The 22,003-nt window shown below is 41.7% G+C and overlaps 1 protein-coding gene and 1 long non-coding RNA gene across 7 annotated transcripts; one reads left to right on the forward strand and one right to left on the reverse strand.

The window, feature by feature from the left end:
* Window positions 1-17,382, forward strand: LOC119480029 (vesicular glutamate transporter 1-like). Its single transcript, XM_037756098.1, has 13 exons — window positions 1-337; window positions 10,182-10,434; window positions 10,632-10,750; window positions 10,848-10,962; window positions 11,076-11,163; window positions 12,363-12,449; window positions 12,871-13,007; window positions 13,503-13,652; window positions 13,859-13,991; window positions 14,538-14,648; window positions 14,856-14,983; window positions 15,828-15,897; window positions 17,047-17,382. Exons 1-13 carry the CDS (start codon window positions 276-278, stop codon window positions 17,346-17,348), a joined length of 1,755 nt encoding a protein of 584 aa, XP_037612026.1. The 5' UTR covers window positions 1-275; the 3' UTR covers window positions 17,349-17,382.
* On the reverse strand, window positions 8,124-21,045 carry LOC119480030. 6 transcript variants are annotated; one of them, XR_005204798.1, is made up of 9 exons: window positions 20,597-20,803; window positions 19,492-20,090; window positions 19,293-19,392; window positions 17,022-17,312; window positions 13,849-13,983; window positions 13,516-13,618; window positions 12,826-12,945; window positions 10,159-10,406; window positions 8,124-8,486 (listed from the first exon to the last, which is right to left on the reverse strand). It is a non-coding gene; the product is annotated as an uncharacterized LOC119480030 (long non-coding RNA). The 6 variants fall into 6 exon arrangements; XR_005204800.1 differs by lacking the exons at window positions 19,492-20,090; window positions 20,597-20,803 and adding an exon at window positions 20,990-21,045; XR_005204799.1 differs by lacking the exon at window positions 19,492-20,090.
* Between the last annotated feature and the right edge of the window lie 958 nt (window positions 21,046-22,003).

Genomic DNA, 22,003 nt, shown 5'->3' on the forward strand with positions numbered 1-22,003 from the left:
CACTTGGAGAGATTAGCGCGCAGGCAGCAGTAATCTGGTTTCAGCACCACGGACAGAGACACCGATTCACCACCAATCCTGTCCAAAGTTCACCTCCAGAGAGCTCTGAACCTTTGAGGGACACCAAAGAGTGTGAAGAAGTTCATTTGGACACTTTAAGCAAAGTGGGACTTGACAATGTTTGCTCGGTTGGTTGTTTTCTATATAGGCAGTTGAGGGAGTAGAGGAGAAAGGCTGCAAAGACTGCACATTGGTCGGATCCTGGAGTCGTGAGGATGGAGGTCCGGCCGGACAGGTTTAAGGTCGTAGCAGCCAAGACTCTCGGGAAAATATACGGGTATGTAAAAAAAAATCTCACTGCACACTGTTAAGAATGTCCCAGTAAAATAACAGAAAAGAACTGGCAGCAGGGTTGCCTTTATGTTACTGTCAAATTAACATTATTATACTGTAGCTGAAATTTACAGCTTTGTACTGTTAATGAAAAATACAGTTTGAACTTTATTAACTTCACAGTATTTTACAGTTAATTTACTGTTTAAAGATACATTATATAGCTGTTTTTCACCTTTCTTTTACATTATCTTACTGATAATGCATATTTAGGTTGTATTTTTTACCTACATTTGAATAAACATTATTTTTTGCCTTTAGATGAATAGACTTAGCAGGTTACAGACATAGGAATAGTCACAATAAATACAATTAAAGGCACTTGTTAGGAAAAAGGCTATAATATACTTGTTGACACTTTTCTCAAAAATGTATGTCTCTAGCTGTCTACAAGTACAGAATGCAAACCATAACAACATGTGAGTGAGGAACAGAGCTAATTCACTGGTTTTCCAATCATGTACAATGTACAAGCCTCACATGTGCAGATCAGGTCCCAGAATTCAAGAAATACTGCATGAAACTGTTACAGATGATACTTTAGACAGTTGATCAGCAGTAAAGTGATGTTTTTTTGTAAAAATCTCTCTGCTGGGACAAATATGTTGAAAAGCTGCAGGCGTAATTTGCCTTGACATGTTAAAAGATGTTTTTTTTGTTTTTTTATTGTGTTATAAAGTGATTACAAAACAAGTGAAGACATGTGCAGGGACATATATAAAAAAATACCAAAACATAATATACAGAGAAAGACAAATAACAAAGTACAAAAACAAAACAAAACAAAACAACACAAGGGGATAAAAGCAGGTTGAAGAATGTGTGTGTGTGTGTGTGTGTGTGTTCTTGTACAGCTACCTTTGTGAGGACCAATTTGAGTTTTAGAACTTCAGAGTGAGGACATTTTTGGAAAGTGAGGACATTTTTTGCCAGTCCTCTCTTTGGGACAGACCTTCAAAAGCCTGTTTGAGAGTTCAAACTTGGTTTTAAGCTCCAGGTTAGAATTAGGCTTAGGTTAGGGTTAGTGTAAGGGTTGGAGTCAGGCATTTAGCTGTGATGGTTAAGGTTAGGGAAAGGGGCTAGGGAATGCATTATGTCAATGAGGGTCCTCACAAAGATAGAAGTACACGGCTGTGTGTGTGATGTGGATAATGGGTGTGTGTTTGGCATTGAATGAGGCTAGATGGTCATATATGGCATATATCTACACTTAAACACATACAGACATATTATTATTTGTCTTAAAAGAGAAGCAAAACTGCTAATTTGAAGATCGAGGGGTCCAGAGGAGCTGGATTAGAGCAGGTTTGGGTGACCTGGCACAACATCTGTCCCTCTATAGGCTGCTGAATCTGTCACATAAGAAACTGGCATCCATAATTTATCACTTTTATAAGCAGCTGCAGTCATGCCTGTAAAAAAAAAAGTACAAATAATGCATCTGATTGTATAATGCTTTGACCTAAAATGAGCCTACCTACAAAGTCTCTTTCTCCTTTTGCTCCAGTGGAACAAATAAAATAGAGTTAAGTTTCATTTTAGGCCCCAAACTGTTCTATCAGTGTAAAATGAAACGTTGGATCGATAGCTGGATTCATTTCTTCTGCAGTGCTGTCGTCACATTGTTAAATTATGTACACGTTGTCACAGTTTGTAGATGTTTATCTGATGTGTTTCACTTTGATAAGGGTTATCCATTCTTCCAAACTCCCTGTGCGTAATTATGTGTTTAGGGATAAAACAGGCCTCTGAGGTCACATTGTGCGGCTATATGAGACACTAAGATTAAAAGCTGAGCAGCAAAACTTGTCATGAAGGACTGGGCTCATGCACCAAGGGGCGGAACATGGTCATTTTATGACATCATGTGGCATTTTAGACCCTTAAAACCCATGCGTAAAGTGTGCGTTTTTGAGAACTTCCATCCATAGCTCCACAACTAGTCCTATAATAAACTGCAAAAAAATGTGTGACACACCTTCTCCCTCTGAGAAAAAAAAGGTGTGTGTGGGCCAGTCAGGAGTCTGGATATCTGAACGTGAGAAGGTATTGATGAACTCCCCTTTCTTTCTTCCTCTCGGGATTTGAGGGAGCGTCTCTCTAACACTTAAATCCTCTCCAGAAATAGCCTCTGCTCGTCCAAGCTGTCGGCCCACGTAAATCCCTGCAGGCCGTACACCTTGGACACCTCTCCTTCTCCCTCTCTCTCTCTCTCTCTCTCGCTCTCCCATTAAGTAGCCCGATAGCTCGTCATCGTGTGTCCCTTCCGGCCCCCCCTCTTTGGACACCTCGCAGCCAGGATTAGGCTCCTCCAGCCTCCAGCCCGCCGCCGCCTATAAGCTTTCATTTCCGCGGAGCTCACGTGCTCTCAGGTGCTCCCATGGTGCCTCGGTGCCGTGCGTAACGCTACTGCTCCCTGCACGCAACATGCTTAACTGGCGCACAGAGAGACACATAACTTGTGTTCACATATAGTTGTATTCTTTATTTAATATATATACGGAGCCTCGAGGTACGGCCTGTGTGGTCGTTAGTTTTACTACACTCCTTGCGAGACGTTTGATCCTCCTAAAATGGAAACAACGCACTCCTCCATCCTTTTCTCACTGGGTCAAAGAGGTTATGTATTTCTTAAAACTAGAAAAAATTAAAGACACGCTGAAAGGTTCCTCTCAAACCTTTGCTAAGATATGGAGGCCCTTTTTGGATTTTTATGACTCTCTGCAGGAACCCCTTGACTAAGAGTAGAGTGGAAAACATGAATGTCATATTACAGTAGTGAGCAGTACTCCCCATCCCCCCTTCTTTTTTCTTTCTTTATATTATTTTTATTTATTTATTTACTTTTTTATTCATTTATTTTCTTTTTCTCTCTTTATAAGTTATTTTCCTAATTATCCCCCCCCCCCCGTCTTTTCCATCCATCCATCCATCTGCAACCGCTTATCCCGTTAGGGGTCGCGGGGGGGCTGGAGCCGATCCCAGCCGACATTGGGCGAAGGCAGGGTACACCCTGGACAGGTCGCCAGTCCATCGCAGGGCTGACACATATAGACAGACAACCATTCACGCTCACATTCACACCTACGGGCAATTTAGAGTCCACAATTAACCTAACCTGCATGTCTTCGGACTGTGGGAGGAAACCGGAGTACCCGGAGAAAACCCACGCTAACACGGGGAGAACATGCAAACTCCACACAGAAGGGTCCCAAGCCGGATTCGAACCTGCAACCCTCTAGCTGTGAGGCGCCAGTGCTAACCACTGCACCACCGTGCAGCCTGGATGGATGGATGGATGATGGATGGATGGATATTTACTTTTTTATTCATTTATTTTCTTTTTCTCTCTTTATAAGTTATTTTCCTAATTATCCCCCCCCCCCGTCTTTTGTTTATTGTATATCTTTCCTTCATGCAACTAAATGTATTCTGTAACCTGTGTGACCCTATGGATGGATGGGGGGGTAGGGAGGGGGATGGGGAAGGGAATTTGGACTTAACTTTGTAAACAGATCTGATGAAAGATATCTATTTTGTTTATACATGTTTTGTATCTATTATTTTTGTTGGATAAAATAAAATAAATTAAAAAAAAATTAAATTAAAAATTAATATATATATATATATATATATATATATTTATATATATATATATATATACAGAGCTGTATCATAGAAAGCAGCATAGAAACGCTCTATCTTATTCTTTTCTGTTCAGTCGTGTTGCTATTAGTTCTATTCTAATCAGCTCTGATCTGTTCCAGTAGTTCTTTTTATTTAGTTTTGCTTCTATTTGAATATTTTTCAACTGTGCCCTATTGTACACTATGGGCTTTTCATATTCTATAAAGCTATATTTATTTAAAACACCTGAAGTCATGTCAAGATAAGTGAGACAGAACAGAAGCAAGATGTCATTGAAGTAGAACCCACTCACAGTATCCTCCTGTCATTCAGCTATTTATATCAGGGCTGCAACTAACAATCGTTTGGTCTAAATGACATCAGAAAACAATAGTAATGATAAAATTAAAATTTCCTAAACCCCATTATGTCATGGAATGCCTTGTTTTGTCCAACCAGTAGTGAAAAACCTAAGAATATTCAATTTAATGGCACATTTTTACATTTGAGAGCCTTAAATAAGAGAATGTTTGGATTTTTTACATAAAAATAAACTATTAATCAATTATCAAAATAGATGCCGACTGACTGAGAGATTAATTGACTAATCGTTGCAAGTTAATCTATAGATAAATATTGTGCTATTCCTCTTTGTGCCTCCAGCATCTCATTCCTGAATCTGAATGAATTGCCCTCAGTTTGAAACTGAAATACGTCTAAAATATGTCTTTTGTGTGTTTTTACTGTGGTTCTACAGAACAGCATTCTTTCAGTTCAATTAATTTATCTAATGCAAATGATCTCCAAAATGTTCTTTTGTTGTGTGATTACAGTGCTTGTAACAGTCCACATCCAATTTAAGTCCAGGTCCTTCATAGTAGTGTCATGAGGAGCTTTTCAACCTTTCACACAATCCACACCAGTTATTTGACTCTCTCTTATCCAATCAATGATTCCAAGCTGCTAGACTGGGCTGACATTTGTCCTTGACGTATGAATTAAGAGATTAACTCGGAGAGAGAGAGAACCAGGAACACTCACTTAGCAGAATAGGACATGTGAATTTAGCTTTCTTACATGTCATCAAGATTAAAAACTGAACACATTTCTTACTGGGTTGAAGTGGTTCACAGACACTTCCTCACGGTGTGACGTGGAGAACGTCGGGTAGCTTGTGAGGATTAGCCTACAACGGATTTTCTTTAACTCAGGGTCAGTCATGAAAAATCACCGCAGCAGATACGGTGTATAATAGAAAAAAGATGTGAACTCCACGTGGACATTCTCTTCATACTGGGTAATAAATTGATGTTGGAAAAGAAGTAAATGTTGCGAATTGTGTGCGAGACTGTGCGTGAGTCAGGGGAGTTGACGATAAAAGGCAGGGTTACAGATGAAGAGGAGACAGGAAGAATGAAGACAGAAGCCCGCACAGACAAAAATAGTCCAAGAGAGCCATGAGATATTAATAATTCACGAGTGAGAATCATTAATACTTGATCAGTGTCGGAGACTGTTAGAACCCCTGCTTACAGTAACTATTAAAGCATGTATGTTTTAAAATTGTGTAGCTGTTATTTCCCAGTCTGCTTACTATTGTTGGAATTTTTAGGTGACTGCTCTGAAAAGGTTTTATTGGCCAAAAAGTCCGGTCTTTTTGTCACTCAATATTTTAGTATCCGTGTCATTTTGAGGTCTCCGCGGGAAGTACATCCTCTGAAGCTGCAATAATGGCTGTATAAAGATCAGCTGCTGCTTTGCTCTCCCTGGTATTTCAGAATTGTGACGGTCCTCGTCTCTTGTGACTTGATAGAGCGGTGACATTCTGGTTTAGGACAGGGTTCGTTAGAGTACGCAGAGGAACAAAGTCTCGCAGCGGAGATAATAAACCTCCATTCTGAATCAGTTGGAAAGGCCTATATATAAGTAGGATGTGTAAAATGAGTTAGGCGAGTCGCAAGTGATGTGTCCTTGGTCTTGACGTACATTGTACACCATCTAAGGATGCTTTTGTACAAATCAGAGATTTTTTTTTTAAATCTCTGCACTTCCAAACACCTAATGAAAGCAAAAAACAAGATATAAAATCTTGAAAATTAATAAATAATGTAAATAAATATAAAAAATAAGGTAGCAAGTAGGGAAGCAAAACCGAACCGTAAAAAAACAAATCGTTCAATAACTGTACAAACCTGACCGTGGGCTTGTTGAACTGTTACACCGCTATTAAATACAGGCCTGCTAATTATTTGATGAGCTGCCAGAGACATAGAAGAGGCAATTATCTGAACATATAGGTCCACTTCACCATTAAGAAGCCTGTCTTATTTCATGTATGAAATCAGTATTATGGCTTCATATAATTTAGAAATATCATTCATTACTATCAGTCAATCAATTTATATATTTTGGAGTTCAAACAGATTGGAAATTGTTTTGTTTTTCTTCTTTCTAATGTGCAAAAAACAAACCAAACGGAAACCGTGACCCAAAAACCACAATAAAAACCGAACTGTGGGCTTGTTGAGCTATTGCACCACCAGTAGCAAGGGAGTTTGTTATTTTATTGTAAGCTACATTGCAGCAGTTAAGCTATGCTCAATGCACGCTATGAAGATATTGTATTTACATCACACAGTTCAATAGATCCTGTGGTGAGGGCTTTTCACATTCTCTACCAAATTACGCAACGGTACTAAAGATCAATTTAAGACTGCAGGTCAGCGAGTGTGCAGTTTCAGCAGGTCCGCGGGGGCTCATACACACACACACACACACACACACACAGACAGACACACACACACACACACACACACACACACACACACACCTCTTATTAAAACATGAAATGGTCACAGTGTTGGTTTGGTCATCGTTAGAGTCGGTGTCATGATGCAGAAGAGAATCACTGTGATCACAGCAACCACATTTACCACACTGATGCATAAAACAGCAAACATGGCAGCCTATTCAAACCAATAGAAGCTGCGCATATAACCAAAAGTTATTTTTGTGCATGTCACAGAGTACATTTCATTCATAGTTTTGCAGCAACTTTGTCATTATTATTTTGTTGTTGTAATGGGGACTCTCTGGGATGTCAGGTGACCTGCATTTTTTACTTTGGCTATTACGTCAAAAGTGCCAATCAGCACAGCATTACACTGTCTGTGGTAGATTGACTTACCATAAAACACTGACCTACTGCACAGATAACATTATTTCAGTGTGTTTGTCCCTGGGGAACTGATACATATTTGTTTGTTTCCATATGTTTCAATGTTATACTTGCCTTTCCAGTTACAGTAGAGATTTTCAACCCAACCATGATGAATGGTCACAATGGCCACTGTTGGAGCACTGTTATTAAAGGGGACATATCATGCTCATTTACAGGTTCTTACATGTATTTTGGGTTTCTACTAGAACATGTTTACATGCTTGAATGTTCAAAAACACACATTATTTTTTCTCATACAGTCTGTCTGAATATACCTGTATTCACCCTCCGTCTGAAACGCTCCATTTTAGCGCCTGTGTCTTTAAGACCCCTTCCCAAAAAAGCCCAGTCTACTCTGATTGGCTAGCAGGAAAAATATGGCGCATCTTTGCAAAGGTAGTTCTCAAGCCGTGGTGCGATATATTCTGCTGTGCCTGCATGTGACATAGGAAGGAGAGCCAAATCTGAATGGCTTGTTGAATCACATGTTTTCTGATGTAGGTAGCCCACAAAACACTGACTGGGTTGTCTTATTTCATAGTTTGTGGTATGTGCACAAGCACTGAAAAAGTGAGTTTTTAATGATATGTACCCTTTAATGTTGCACCCTAGTGGCTCAGTTGGCTAATAATCATAATACACTTAAATGTGGCTCAGTTCAGAATCCCGGTCCCATTTTTCTGTCCTGTACAACCAGCTGTCAGATAAAGTAGTCTATAAAATACACCCCCACCCCCTATCCAAGCATTATTCATGCTCTGCACTGTTGGATGTTGTATCTTGGCTAAAAGCTGCAGGGCTGAGTGGACTGATATGTACTCTCACGAGCACTCTATGTATCTCTCGATGGTGATTGTAAGTTACATTTACCAGACAAAGGCAATAGGGATATTGGCTTTTAACTTTTACATGTACGTATGAAAAACGAAATATGTATAATCAATAAAGCTGCGATATAAAAGGGGCTCTGTGCTCCTGCATCTGGACCTGCAGTGCTTGAGTCTGATCTGAGAACTCAGCATTGCACATGTCATGTTTAATAGATGCGTTTCGATACATATTTCATGCCTGTTAGACTGGAGGCTGGCAGAGGTCATGGTTTCTCAGGGTTTCTCAGCATGAACGTAGGTTATAGACCAGAGCAGAAAAAGAGCGGAGTAGTTAACCTTGTTTGGAAGGAGAAGAGGGGCATGGATACTCGCACTGTTTTCCTCACTGTCGGCCAGTTCTGTCAGGAGACGAACGTCTGCAACAATAAAACCCAATATATGAACACCTTGAGAAGACAGGATAAGTCAAAGTTATGTCAGCAAGCTCCAGTGGTGGTAGGCTGACAGAGAAACTGGGCTGTCTCTTGTTAAGATGCTAGAGTTACCAGTCAAATTGACAGCTACAAAGATTATCTGAACATCTTTTGTCGAGCCGAGCTGTCAGTCTACGAGCCCTTCAGAGCAGGATCTGTTTTCACTGAGTTTGGAAAACCTCGGCTGGCTCACTGACTGACTGATTGTTCTTAAAGAAAATCCACAATATGGAAATCTAAGAGTAAACTAAACGGCAAACTTTTTTTTGAATAGCTGTTGTTGAAATGAATCAGCAAACAGTACGCTGACTATTTTATGTGTGTGTGTGTGTTTTGATGTGTATTGTCATGGCAAGCTATCTTGATAGGGCAAGGGTTGCCTTACAACATTGCAATTGGATTTTTTCAACTGACAGATAGCCCAGACAATAATGTTAAATCATCACAAGCTGTCAGAAGATATATACAAAGATTTTGACTCTATCAAAGTTTAACTATTAAAATCAACTTCTTAAAGGGCCAGTGTGTAGCATTTAGAGGGATCTATTGGCAGAAATAGAATATAATTAGGGCTGTCAATCGATTAAAATGTTTAATCACGATTAATCACAATTCTTTTTGTATCTGTTCAAAATGTACCTTAAAGGGAGATTTTTCAAGTATTTAATACTCTTATCAACCTGGGAGTGAGCAGATATTGTCCAGAAACCCTCACAGGTACTGCATTTAGCATAAAAAATATGCTCAAATCACAACATGTTAAACTCAAGCCCAACAGGCAACAACAGCTGTCAGTGTGTCAGTGTGCTGACTTGACTATGATTTTCCCCAAACTGCATGTGATTATCATAAAGTGGGCATGTCTGTAAAGGGGAGACTCGTGGGTACCCATAGAACCCATTTTCATTCACATATCTTGAGGTCAGAGGTCAAGGGACCCCTTTGAAAATGGCCATGCAAGTAAGTGCAAGTTTGGAGCATTAGTCTCCTTCCTGACAAGCTAGTATGACATGATTCGTTAGGTTTTCTAGTTTCATATGGTGCCAGAATCTTTACTCTATCTTTAAAACTGAGGCCGCTACAACCTAAAAACCGCAAGTTGCGTTAATATGTTAAAGAAATTAGTGCCGTTAAAACAAATTTGTGTTAACGCGTTATTATCCCGTTAACTTTGACAGCCCTAAATATAATATTAATCAGTATGTTTTCTTCAGTGTATAATCACCTTAAAATAAAAATTCTTGTGTTTTTGTTACCTTAGAATGAGCCATTTATATCTACATACGTTCCTCCTCTTCACAGAGCCAGTAGCCATGTTTCTACAGTAGCCCAGAACGGACAAACCAAACACTGTCTCTAGATATCCATCACGTTGTCACATTTTCGAGTCACGTTTTCGAGTCGGCTACTGTAGTTCTCCTACATGCTTGGCATACCAGTGAAGCTTCAGTTGGTTGCAATATGCAACCTCACTGCTAGATGCCGCCAGATCCTACATACTGCACCTTTAAGAAAACAGATTCACTAGCACTTCCGATATGGGTCTTATTGTATGTATATTTCTAAAGGACCAAGAGGCTGACTTTAGTCTAAACTACAATACTTAACATAATACTTTTTCCAATCCCTTCTGAACAGAGCTCTCGAGAAGAAGCAGGAAAATGGCGAGACCATCGAGCTGTCGGCGGAGGGCCGGCCGGAGATGGTGGAGGAGAAGGAGTTGCCCGTGGTGGACTGCACGTGCTTCGGCCTGCCCAGGCGCTACATCATCGCCATCCTCTCTGGCATCGGCTTCTGCATCTCCTTCGGTATCCGGTGTAACCTGGGCGTGGCTGTCGTCAGCATGGTCAACAGCCACACCGTCTTGAAAGACAACAAGGAGGTCATAGTGGTGAGTGGCGCTGGATGAGGTGGGAAGTCCACAACAGCGAGGCAAAATCAATATCATTGTGTTTCTAGATAATTTATATTGATCACATCAGTTCTCTTGTTTTCATTGTAAAATATAACCTCAGTATATTTCATCCAGCTCTAATTCAAATACATGTGCAGATTGATAATTGTATGTCTTCCTGTGTGTCTGAACAGAAAGCTCAGTTTGACTGGGATCCAGAAACGGTGGGAATGATCCACGGCTCCTTTTTCTGGGGATACATAGTAACCCAAATCCCAGGAGGGTTCATATGTCAAAAGTTTGCAGCAAACAGGTCTGTTAAATCACTATTTATTGTCTGCAAGCGTTAATTATACATTATTTTAAACATATTGAATGTCTCTTCCTGTCTCTATTCTGTCCTCTTCCAGAGTGTTTGGCTTCGCTATAGTGGCCACGTCTTTCCTGAACATGCTCATCCCTTCAGCAGCACGGATGCACTTTGGTTGCGTTATCCTTGTCAGAATATGTCAAGGACTCGTGGAGGTGCTTAACTCGTTTGCTTTCTCATAAACACAAGACATGAGTAACAACAAAGATTTCTCTTTACATTTTATTGAAAACATTTATCATAGTGTCATTTCTTTCCTATTCTGCAGGGGGTTTCATATCCGGCCTGTCACGGTATTTGGGCAAAATGGGCACCACCTCTTGAGAGAAGTCGCCTGGCCACGACGGCCTTTTGTGGTGAGTCCATTATCACTGGCCCTGTTTCTCTCCTGGCCTTTAAACAATGGGTGTTTAGCACTTAGCCACAAATAGAGCTGAAATGGTTAGTCAATTAATCAATTAGCTGATTTAAAGAGAATTAATCGGTAACTATTTTGATAATTGATTTAACATTTCAGTTATTTTTCCAAGCAAAAATGCAACCACATTTGTTGGATCCAGCTTCTCAAATGTTCGTTCCAGCTTCTTTAGGTTTTGGACTGTTGCTCAAACAACACAAGCAATCTGAAGATGCAATATTTCACTATTTACTTTATTGTTTTCACTTTGTGATCCTGTGTGAGTCATCGTGGCAAAATGTGGTCCTGGAGACACCTACTGTGGTGGGAACTACCACAGAAACGGTTTTGAGTACTTTGTCAGGTGTTTATATTTCTGTCTGTCAGTGGACAGATTTAGTCACGCATGAGCGTCACAACCGTGCAAGATGCAGTCACGAAACCTTACAGGTGTGTAGTTGAGATCAAAATGAAGGCTGAGTTCGAAGATGGGTGTGGTCCGAGCAACGGCATCAGAAGTAGGGGGGTAGGAAGTGGGTAAGGGGACATTGCCCCCACCAATTTACGCCCCTGGCCCGATTTGGCGTTGTGGCTGGTGTGATCCCATCGCAGGATGGTCTCTAGTTTTTGACATGTTATAGACTAAAGAGTTAAAGATGCTCAATACGATATCCAGAGCGTTAATATAGCAGCAAACAGCTATTTGCTATGTAAAGATATAGAGGAGTAATGTCTACCTGAGCAGAGAATGAAGTTGCTCTCTCTTTGTGTGTGTTGTAATCCAAGCTTCTCTTTGTTGACATAGCCGGGCCGGCCGTGCATGCTTTTAGTTCATGTCTCACGACCGCCGCTCTGCACTGCTCTCATACGGCGTTTACAGCTGATAACACCGTCCCAACTGACGACTCCTTTGCGGAAGTGTAGCACAAGTACCAGTTCTCCCCCAGGTTAACACTGTTAGCTCTGTTGCCTTTGTTTTCACTGTTAGCGCTGTTGGCACTGTTAGCTGCTCAGCCGTCACCATACTGAGAGCCACGCGGAGGCAATAGAAATGCTCCTAATCTCGCTTTTAGCACCTTTAAGTGACAAAATAAATGGCAGATTTGAAATTAATTGAAATTGCAGCCCTAAACACAATGTTTCCCCTTTTTTTTCTAGGTTCTTATGCTGGTGCTGTGATTGCCATGCCATTAGCTGGAATCCTGGTCCAGTACTCCGGATGGTCATCAGTCTTCTACGTCTATGGTAAGAGACCCTTGACCTTCAAATTTGACCCAAATCAAATGTGGAGACTTTACACTGGGGCTTTTTTTCAGACTGAACTACAACTTGGGAAACTTATAAACATGACAACAGAGTCCTACAGTAATCAGTTGGCTAGTGACTATGCACAACATACAGGAACACAGTAGATGCTGACACATACTGAAACTGCAAGGACAAGAAGTCTGCAAAAGGCCAGCACCATGAATATGAGAAACAGAAAAGAATCCTCACCCGTATGTGTGTTATGTATGAATTCAACATTTAATCCCAGTCTGTACCGAGGCAGCAGCTACAGTCAAGGTGTCTCCTTAACAGCTTGTTCTTTTTGACCTTTTGTCCCAGTTTTGACACTTACATTACTCCTTCTCTTTTCCCTGCCTGTCTTCCTTCCTCCCCTCAGGAACTTTTGGGATCATGTGGTATTGCTTCTGGTTCCTGGTGTCTTACGAAAGTCCAGCAGCTCATCCCACCATCACTGAGGAGGAGAGAACATATATTGAGGAAAGCATCGGCGAGACGGCCCAATTTACAGTAACGGTCAGTACATAGAGTACATTTCTCAGGTACAATATGATTCAAACACTGTATCACACCACATTGGCTGACGTTAACAGTACTAATGTGGCTTGCCCTGTCATTTACATTCCCTCAACTGGTACTTTTTTGTTTTATGTCAAATGTTAACATAAGGACAAGACCGCAAGTAGGCGTCAAATTTCATCATGACCTGATTCTAATAATTGTATAGTAGAATAATAGTTTCTCAAATTGAAAGCAACACAGATACATTTAGAAAGTCTGTATCAGTGGCAACCTCTGCTCATTCGTGTCTGCATTCATGCATTCAATTCACTCCACCCATCCTCTTATTGATCACAATGTCCTGGAATCTGACTTATTTCAAAAAATCTCAAATAGGAAAAACTGGTCATTAATTCAGGTAAACAACTGTACATTTACGTTTGTGAAACAAGTCAGAGAGGCTTAAGAATTTCATTACAAATTCAGTGAATGCATTTTTCTGTGTTGCAGAAATTCAACACACCGTGGAGGGCCTTCTTCACGTCCATGCCGGTGTACGCCATCATCGTGGCGAATTTCTGCAGAAGCTGGACTTTCTACTTGCTTCTCATCAGCCAGCCTGCGTACTTCGAGGAGGTGTTCGGGTTCGAGATTAGCAAGGTAACAGAAACCGGATGTGGTTATGTGCGGTGTACTGCACCAGGAACACAAGTTTACATATGTACAATAACATGAAACTGCTGACGAAAGTCAAAGCTATAGAAAGTCCGCTTTCCAGGTTTAGTTCAGTGAACATAGGCTATCTTCAGAGGTCTCAAATCTGCTACATGAAAATATGTATTTATTTCTCTCTCACCTCTCTCTAGGTGGGCATGGTTTCCGCTCTTCCCCACCTCGTCATGACCATCATCGTGCCCATTGGCGGCCAGCTTGCTGACTATCTGCGCTCCAACAACATCATGACCACCACTAACGTCAGGAAACTTATGAACTGTGGAGGTAAGAAAGAATTGCAGAAAGGGGATACAAGAAATGTACTCGCTGTGCTCATAATAGCAGCTCTTTTTCTTCTAAGATGTCAAAGCTGTACTCAAAATCTGATATAAAATGTTATTTCAAAGCCTTTTCTGGATATAATTAGATTTTTTAGCGCCCTATTTTTAGTCAGAAGGCTGGTTCAGTCATGTGATCCTGATAAACTACACAGTACCTCATTGGCTAATTATGGGGTTAACTACAGTATTTAGTCAGATGTGGTGAGAAAACATTTGCTGCATAAAGGAAATGATGACTCACTGTAAAGCAGAAGCCCTGCCTCTGTCTGCTATTTTTGAACTACTGAGAGAAATCGATAGCAAAGTGAAATGGAGAAGCATACAGTGTACGCATCCCTTTTTCAGTACTGGGAAAACTTTAGGTTACTGCTCGGTCAACAGCATTCTATGAAAAGGGAGAAGAGAAAAGCTTGCAATGTGGCTTAATGTTTACCATTAAACACATTAAACTCATTCTTTGTTTCGATTCTGTTTTGCTCGTCTACATCAGGGTTTGGGATGGAGGCAACCCTGCTGCTGGTGGTGGGCTTCTCTCACACAAAAGCTGTTGCCATTACATTCCTGGTTCTGGCTGTGGGTTTCTCTGGCTTTGCCATTTCAGGTGAAACCATGTTTTTTTTTTTACTGTTAAGTTTGTATCAATGCATCAACATTGCCCCCATTAACATCAATAAGCCCCTTTTTTATGGAGGACATCAATGTTCTTTTAAACCTTTTGGCCACAAATATTAAAGTAGAATTTGAGAGTGAATATATAACTAGTTCCTATCATTTTTGCACTAATATTGTATTTGTCCTTTCTCATAAGGTTTCAATGTCAACCACCTGGACATTGCACCACGCTATGCTAGTATCCTCATGGGTATCTCCAACGGTGTAGGCACTTTGTCTGGTATGGTTTGCCCTCTTATAGTTGGTGCCATGACGAAGCACAAGGTGAGAACTTGCGTTGTAAAATACACGCTATAATACATTTCTGTTCTTATTGTGTTGTCTGAGGGTGTGCTTTTGTTATTACCATAGATTATTGCACAAACATGCATGTTGCAAGTCCTCATTGCGTACATATGTCAACAGTCACCTCCAACTGAGTTTGGTCATAGGAAATGTTTCTAAAACAACAGCAGAAGTGTCACTTCATAAGAAAGACTCCATTTTGCGTATCCATTAGGCATACAAGGAGAAATTTATCACTTAAGGGGGACTGATATAATTTTTTTTTGGAATTTCTTTCAATTTTCAATCGAATCTTAAAGGTCCAGTGTGTAGGATTTCAGGGGATCTATTGGCAGATATGTAATATGGTATTCATAACAATGTTTTCATTAGTGTATAATCACCTGGCACTAAGAATCATTGTGATTTCGTTACCTTAAAATGAGCCCTTAATGTCTACATAAGGAGCAGTGCTACAGTAGCCCAAAATGGACAAATCAGACACTGGCTCTAGAGAGGGCCTTTTGGGCTTTTATGTTACCTGGAGGCCACCGTAGTTCTCCAACATGCTTGGAAAGGGAGGAGTGAGCAGAGGGGTATTCAGTTGGCTGCAATCTGCAACCACACCACTAGATGCCAATAAATCCTACACACTGATCCTTTAAGAAAGGTATTTGAGCATCAAGTTTTATTGACCAGATTAAAAGGATCCAGAGTTTAAGCACATTTATAGAACACAATACATGTCCACGCCTCTCTTTTATTGGTTTGATTTAAAACAGACACTTTTTTTCATGCTCATAATCTCTCTTCCTTTTCTTTTCCTTTCACCCTCCTCTGATAGACGCGGGAGGAGTGGCAGGGGGTATTTCTCATCGCATCGCTTGTTCATTATGGAGGTGTTATATTCTACGGTGTGTATAATTTCCATTTCCAGTCATTCTTCCATAACCAGAGCATTAGGGTGTTCAAGTATGCAACAATCTGTGCATTCTTCGTCATGCACTCTTCTGTAGATTCTAGGGCTGCAACTAACGATTATTTTCATTGTTGATTAATTTGTTGATTATTTTCTGTTCTGTTGTTTTGTCTATAAAATGGTGAAAATTGTTGTCCTCAACTCAAAGATGTTCAGATCACTGTTATATAGGAGTAAAGACACTAGAAAATATTCACATTTAAGTAGCTGGAATCAGAGAATTTCGAACTTTTTCTTTAAAAGATTACTCAAACCGATCAATCAATTATATATATATAAATATATATAGTTGGCAATTAAATTAAAGGGACTGTTTGTAACTTTTTACACATATAAATCTACCATGTCGGGATCCAATGCGCGCTCGCATATGCGCGCTTGCATGTAGCTGGAGTCTCTGCTCCTCTGCCTGTTTGCCTTCACTCACACACCGTGCACGTTCTCGCTGTCTCGCTCCACCTCTACACGTGCATGCGCGCTCACTCCACACTGCAGGAGAGTTAGTTTAGCTCTAAGAATATCTAGTAAATGTACAGTGGACGTTTGTGCAGAAATAACTGCTGCAGCTCCTCCAGACAAACAGAGGTTTCCCGTGTCTTGTGAAGTGACGGGGCTCCGCAGCGAGAAACCTGCGGGCGCAGTCGGGAGACGATAACGTTTCTCTTCCTGCTTCAGCCCCGGCACCGACCCGCTTTTCCTGCTTCAGCCCCCGAGGCTGAAGCAGGAAAAGCCAACACTAGGATCAGCAGTGATTCATGGAGAGACCTTCGTCTGGTCAGCTAACATTACTGCCAAGCAGGTGAAATATAGAGTGATATTGTGGTTTTAGCTGACGTGTGTCGCCTCAATGTTTTGAGCGATGCTCGTTCATGTCTATGTAGAGCGAGCAAACGTGAGCCCGACGCTGACTTTCATTGACTTAATGGCCACAGGTGTCGCTGTTAACAAGCATTTCTGAAAGTTACAAACAGTCCCTTTAATAGTTGACAACATATCGATTAATCGTTGCAGCTCTAGTAGATTGGTTGTCACAAGTCTGAATACTGTACAAAAACTCACGCATGACCATGTCTCTGGGCTGCAGGCCTCTTTGCATCCGGAGAGAAGCAAGTTTGGGCGGAGCCAGAGCAGCTGAGCGATGAAAAATGTGGCATCCTGGATGAGGATGAGCTCGCAAACGAGACGGAGGAGCTGTATCGCACCAGTGGCGGGGGAGGCTACGGAGCCATGAACCAGGGAACGGATCCCAACGGAGCCGGAGGCATGGGAGGAGGAGGAGGAGGAGGAGGCTGGGTCTCAGAATGGGACAAAACTGAGGAGTACGTCCAACCAGCTGGAACCAATAATTACCTTTATGGAGGAGAGGGGGACCGGGAGTTAACATAAAACCAGCAGATCTTCTGCACAAAGAAACAGCACATCAACAGCGTGGAGTTTCACCTGACGGCGTGAAGAACTTTGGAAAGTGCAGACAAAAATGAGAGAGGAGACCATTTTCAGCAAGTCTGACTGTATTATCACAACTGAACTGAAGTCAAAGAGACTCCACAGTGGAGGTGAAGACATTAGTAAATGTAAAATGTGTGTTTGTGTGTGCAATTGTGTACCTTGTGTGAGACAATCTAAGTAAGAGTGTTTTAGGATTCATCACCCTCCCTGCAATCTCTCTCTCGGAGGAGGGTCGTGTTTTAGGCCTGCTGTGGCTTTCTTTGATGTTTATTCACTGTAATAATTGTAGAAATTTCTATATTATCTGACAGGTTTTCATTTGTATGCCTCTCACTTGAATCAGTACAAATCTTTAGGCGCACATTGGTCACAAGCGCACTTTTGTTGTTGGGTGAAAACCTATTGAGTTTGATTAATCGGTTTCTAAAACTCAAGTTAAAACAGGTTAAAATCACCCAAACTGGTTTTCTACAAGGTTTTAACACAATGTTATGAAAGCTTTTCTCCTAAAAACAATGTTAAGTTTTGTCCTTAATGTGCACACTTTTAAGAAAAGCATGCTACTTGTGCCAATACAACAAAGATGTTTTGCTCTGTAGTATTGGTTTACTCATCCACTGAGAAAATAATTGAACACCTGCAAATATTACCGCACACAGCTTTCTGTGAAGTCTAAATAGCCCATGCTGATATTTTTAGATGCAGCGTTTTGATTTCCTCGTGCAAAAGATGTTTCATGTACAGTACTAGGCCTCGAACCTGTCTGCCTGCTGACAAACTGGGGAATAAAAATGCCACGAATAGGACTAGAAGGAACGTCGTTACCCCGCGTAGGTTAGAGACACTTTTAACAGGTCTCTACATCAGATTTTTGTTCAATATGCTTTGCTTGTAATATATGCTTCATTGGTGTTATTCTATTATGTTACTGTTGTGTTCAGGCAATTCATGCTCTAAGTGTAAACATCAGGAAAAGCATGTTGCTGTCAGCATATAACCTAAGAACCCCCACACATTCCAGTGCATACATGAGAAAGTTAGTCCTGCGGAATCATCACGTAGATCTTGGTAATCTCGTTTAAAGGTGGACTTTCATAATCCTTCGCTTTATTTCATAGTGCAGCAAGCTGGAGATACGTTAAATGATCATTAAACGAAAGACCGATTAAAAATAAAAAGGCTGATAATGGACAAAACAATGACATTTCACTGTATATGAGCAATTTGTTTTAAATTTGTTAGTAGTCGTTGTAATGTATCTAACTAGCCCCAAAAAGGTTTAAGATTGAAAAATATCCCTGTGTTAGATCATGGAATGGCATCACTTACTTTGATACTGTTTCATTGAGTGGAGTTCACTGATAAATGTTAGGGTTTTTACTGTTTTTGTCATTTTTTCATTAATTTCTTGATGAATGTTTTGTTCCGAATTGTAAAACTGTATATGTAAAAAATCATGTACATGTGGGAAATATTGTATAATAAAACCTAGAGGTGATAATTACTGTACAATAATTAATAATAGGCAATTTATTCTTATGCATTACTCCAATTTTTATGTTTTAATGTTTGGTATTAGGTGCTGTATAAACTATCTTGCTAAAAAAATTAATGATTACAGCTGTGTGTTACATTTTTCATCTGCTTTTTGAAATCTTTATTCTGGCGTCTGTTTTTATCTCGATCGAGTCAAGTTCCCTCTGCTTGGTGCTATCAGGCACTAATAATGCAGGTCTGTAAACCTTTGGATACAGTGGTTTCATGTTACCCGTAATGCTGTACTGCTCTCCAGACAGTGTATCGATCACCGAGCTGAAGTATAAGAGCATGGAAATGAAGAAGAAAAATAGATTTTGATGGCACTAGAACAAAGGGACTCACCAGTTATCCTCAGCCAGTGAAAAGTACTGATGGGGCTCTGGGATTCACCCTCACTGTCCTGCTCTGGTCTCTGAAATCAATGGGATTATCCTGCATCCATCTGTCAGTGAGAGAAATAGGAGTTACCTGGATGTAACGCCAGTTCTAACTATTGGTATACCTCATCGAAGCTCCGCCTGAGACTGATCTTTGCACTCACCGCAGACTCAATCATCTCTCTTATGAACTCAGCTACTAGAATAAAACGGGCTTGCTGGGCCTGTAGTTAGAGGGCTATGGCAAGACTATGGCATGCAGGCTTTGTTATTGGTAATCACCGGAAGCGAAGGCCGTTAGGTTCCACAACCTAACCGCAAGCTCCAGGCTAGGAGCTGAAAATGACCAAAAGGCATGACCCAGATCCACAGAAGTTACACCAAGTGAGACACAGAGTCAGACGTCTTATCCCTGAGATACGACTGCACAAAAGTGGATGTGGACGACCAGTGTTCTGAGGCAAACTTGGACATACAGTGGGGAACGCACCCCCTCACTGAGGCAACCGGGTGAGCTCCAAAAGGTGACATCGCTCCACACAAGAGCTGGAATCCGGAGCCTGCGTTGTTTCTATCGCTGAAGATTTCACATATGCGGCAGACCAACTAACGCGCACCACCAGGTGAGCAGCTGACATCAGTCGTCTGAGCAGGGCAGGGGTTGGCCTCCGTCTGGTGCCACCAGCGAAGGCGGCAGAAGTAGGCGTCATGGCCATCCGAGCCCGGGAGCGACGAGTGGCAGGCTGGAGTGTAGATCAGAGCTCTAAGGTGGCGTGAAAAAGAAAGATGAACAGTGGGTGCTTTGTGCTTTATAGATATAGTGTGTGGTTGCTGCCTCCTGATTGGGCAGTGAGTGAAATTTCAGGGTGCCAAGGAGGGGCCCATTAGAGGGTGTAGCACGGATGAAAGCAGAGGGGGAGTTTTGGCAATTCCCATGATGGTCCCTACTAAAATACACTCTTGTTTTACCTCAGAAATAAAGTAAAGATACTTAATATCACCATTAGCTAATTATCTACTATCAATAAGTTGAGTGAGTCTATAAACACTGTTATATGGTATTGACCTTCAAGAACCCATAAAGCACGCTGTCACCATAAAACCTTAAAAAATGTGTTACCTCTGGTTCCTCACTTTTTAAAGAACAAGTATAACACTGGCCCATACTAAAACCCCCGTTGTCTTCATCGTGTTATTCAGGACAATACAGTGAACTATACTGTCAGTTAGCTACCTACCTAGCTAGCTAGCTAAGGATGTCATACTTACAGTAACTTATCAGAGTAATACCAAACTGGTTAAAATATTAGACAACATCAATTGTCTAATATTTAGCAGTGGAAACAATAACTTTAAAAATAAATTCTTCTCCTCCTCCTCCTTCTACTTCTTCTTCTTCTCCTCCTCCTCCTCCTCTTCATCCTCCTCCTCCTCCTCTTCCTCCTTTTTCTCCTCCTCCTCCTACTTCTCCTCCTCCTTCTTCTCCTCCTCCTCCTTCACCTCCTCCTCCTTCTTCTCCTCCTCTTCCTCCTCCTACTTCTCCTCCTCCTTCTTCTCCTCCTCCTCCTTCACCTCCTCCTCCTTCTTCTCCTCCTCCTCTTCCTCCTTTTTCTCCTCCTCCTCCTACTTCTCCTCCTCCTTCTTCTCCTCCTCCTCCTTCACCTCCTCCTCCTTCTTCTCCTCCTCTTCCTCCTTTTTCTTCTCCTCCTCCTCCTCCTCCTCCTTCCTCCTCCTTCTTCTCCTTCTCCTCCTCCTCCTTCTCCTTCTCCTCCTCCTCCTTCTTCTCCTCCTCCTCCTCCTCCTCCTCTTCCTCCTTCTTCTTCTTTTTGTCATCCTGCTTCTTCTTCTTCTTTTTCTTCTTTTTCTCCTCCTCCTCTTCCTCCTGCTCCTCCTCCTCTTCCTTCTCCTTCTTCTCCTCCTCCTCCTCCCCCTCCTCCTCCTTCTTCTCCTCCTCCTCCTCCTTCTTCTTCTCCTTCTTCTCCTCCTCCTCCTACTCCTTCTTCTCCTTCTCCTCCTCCCCCTCCTCCTCCTTCTTCTCCTCCTCCTCCTTCTCTTCCTTCTCCTTCTTCTCCTCCTCCCCCTCCTCCTCCTTCTTCTCCTCCTTCTTCTCCTCCTCCTCCTCCTCCTTCTTCTTCTTCTTCTTCTTCTTCTTCTTCTTCTTCTCCTCCTCCTCCTCCTCCTCCTGCTTCTTCTTCTCCTCCTCTCCTCCTTCTTCTTCTCCTCTTCCTCCTTCTTCTTCTCCTCCTCCTCCTTCTCCTCCTCCTCCTCCTCCTTCTTCTTCTTCTTCTCCTCCTCCTCTTCCTCCTTCTCCTCCTTCTTCTCCTCCTCCTCCTTCTTCTTCTTCTCATCCTCCTCCTCCTCTTTCTCCTCCTCCTTCTTTGTCCTCCTCTCATCCTTCTCCTCCTCCTCTTCCTCCTCCTCCTCCTTTTTCTTTTCCTCCTCCTCCTTCTCCTCCTCCTTTCTCCTCCTGCTCCTCTTCCTCCTTCTTTCTCCTCCTCCTCTTCCTCCTTCTTTCTCCTCCTCCTCCTCCCCCTTCTTCTCCTCCTCCTCCTCCTTCTCCTCCTCCTCCTCTTCCTCCTCATTCTTCTTTTCCTCCTCCTCTTCCTCCTCCTCCTCCTTCTTCTTCTCCTTCTTCTCCTCCTCCTCCTACTCCTTCTTCTCCTCCTCCTCCTCCCC

This window comes from Sebastes umbrosus, chromosome 20, assembly GCF_015220745.1.
Source record: "Sebastes umbrosus isolate fSebUmb1 chromosome 20, fSebUmb1.pri, whole genome shotgun sequence".
NCBI lineage: Eukaryota > Metazoa > Chordata > Actinopteri > Perciformes > Sebastidae > Sebastes > Sebastes umbrosus.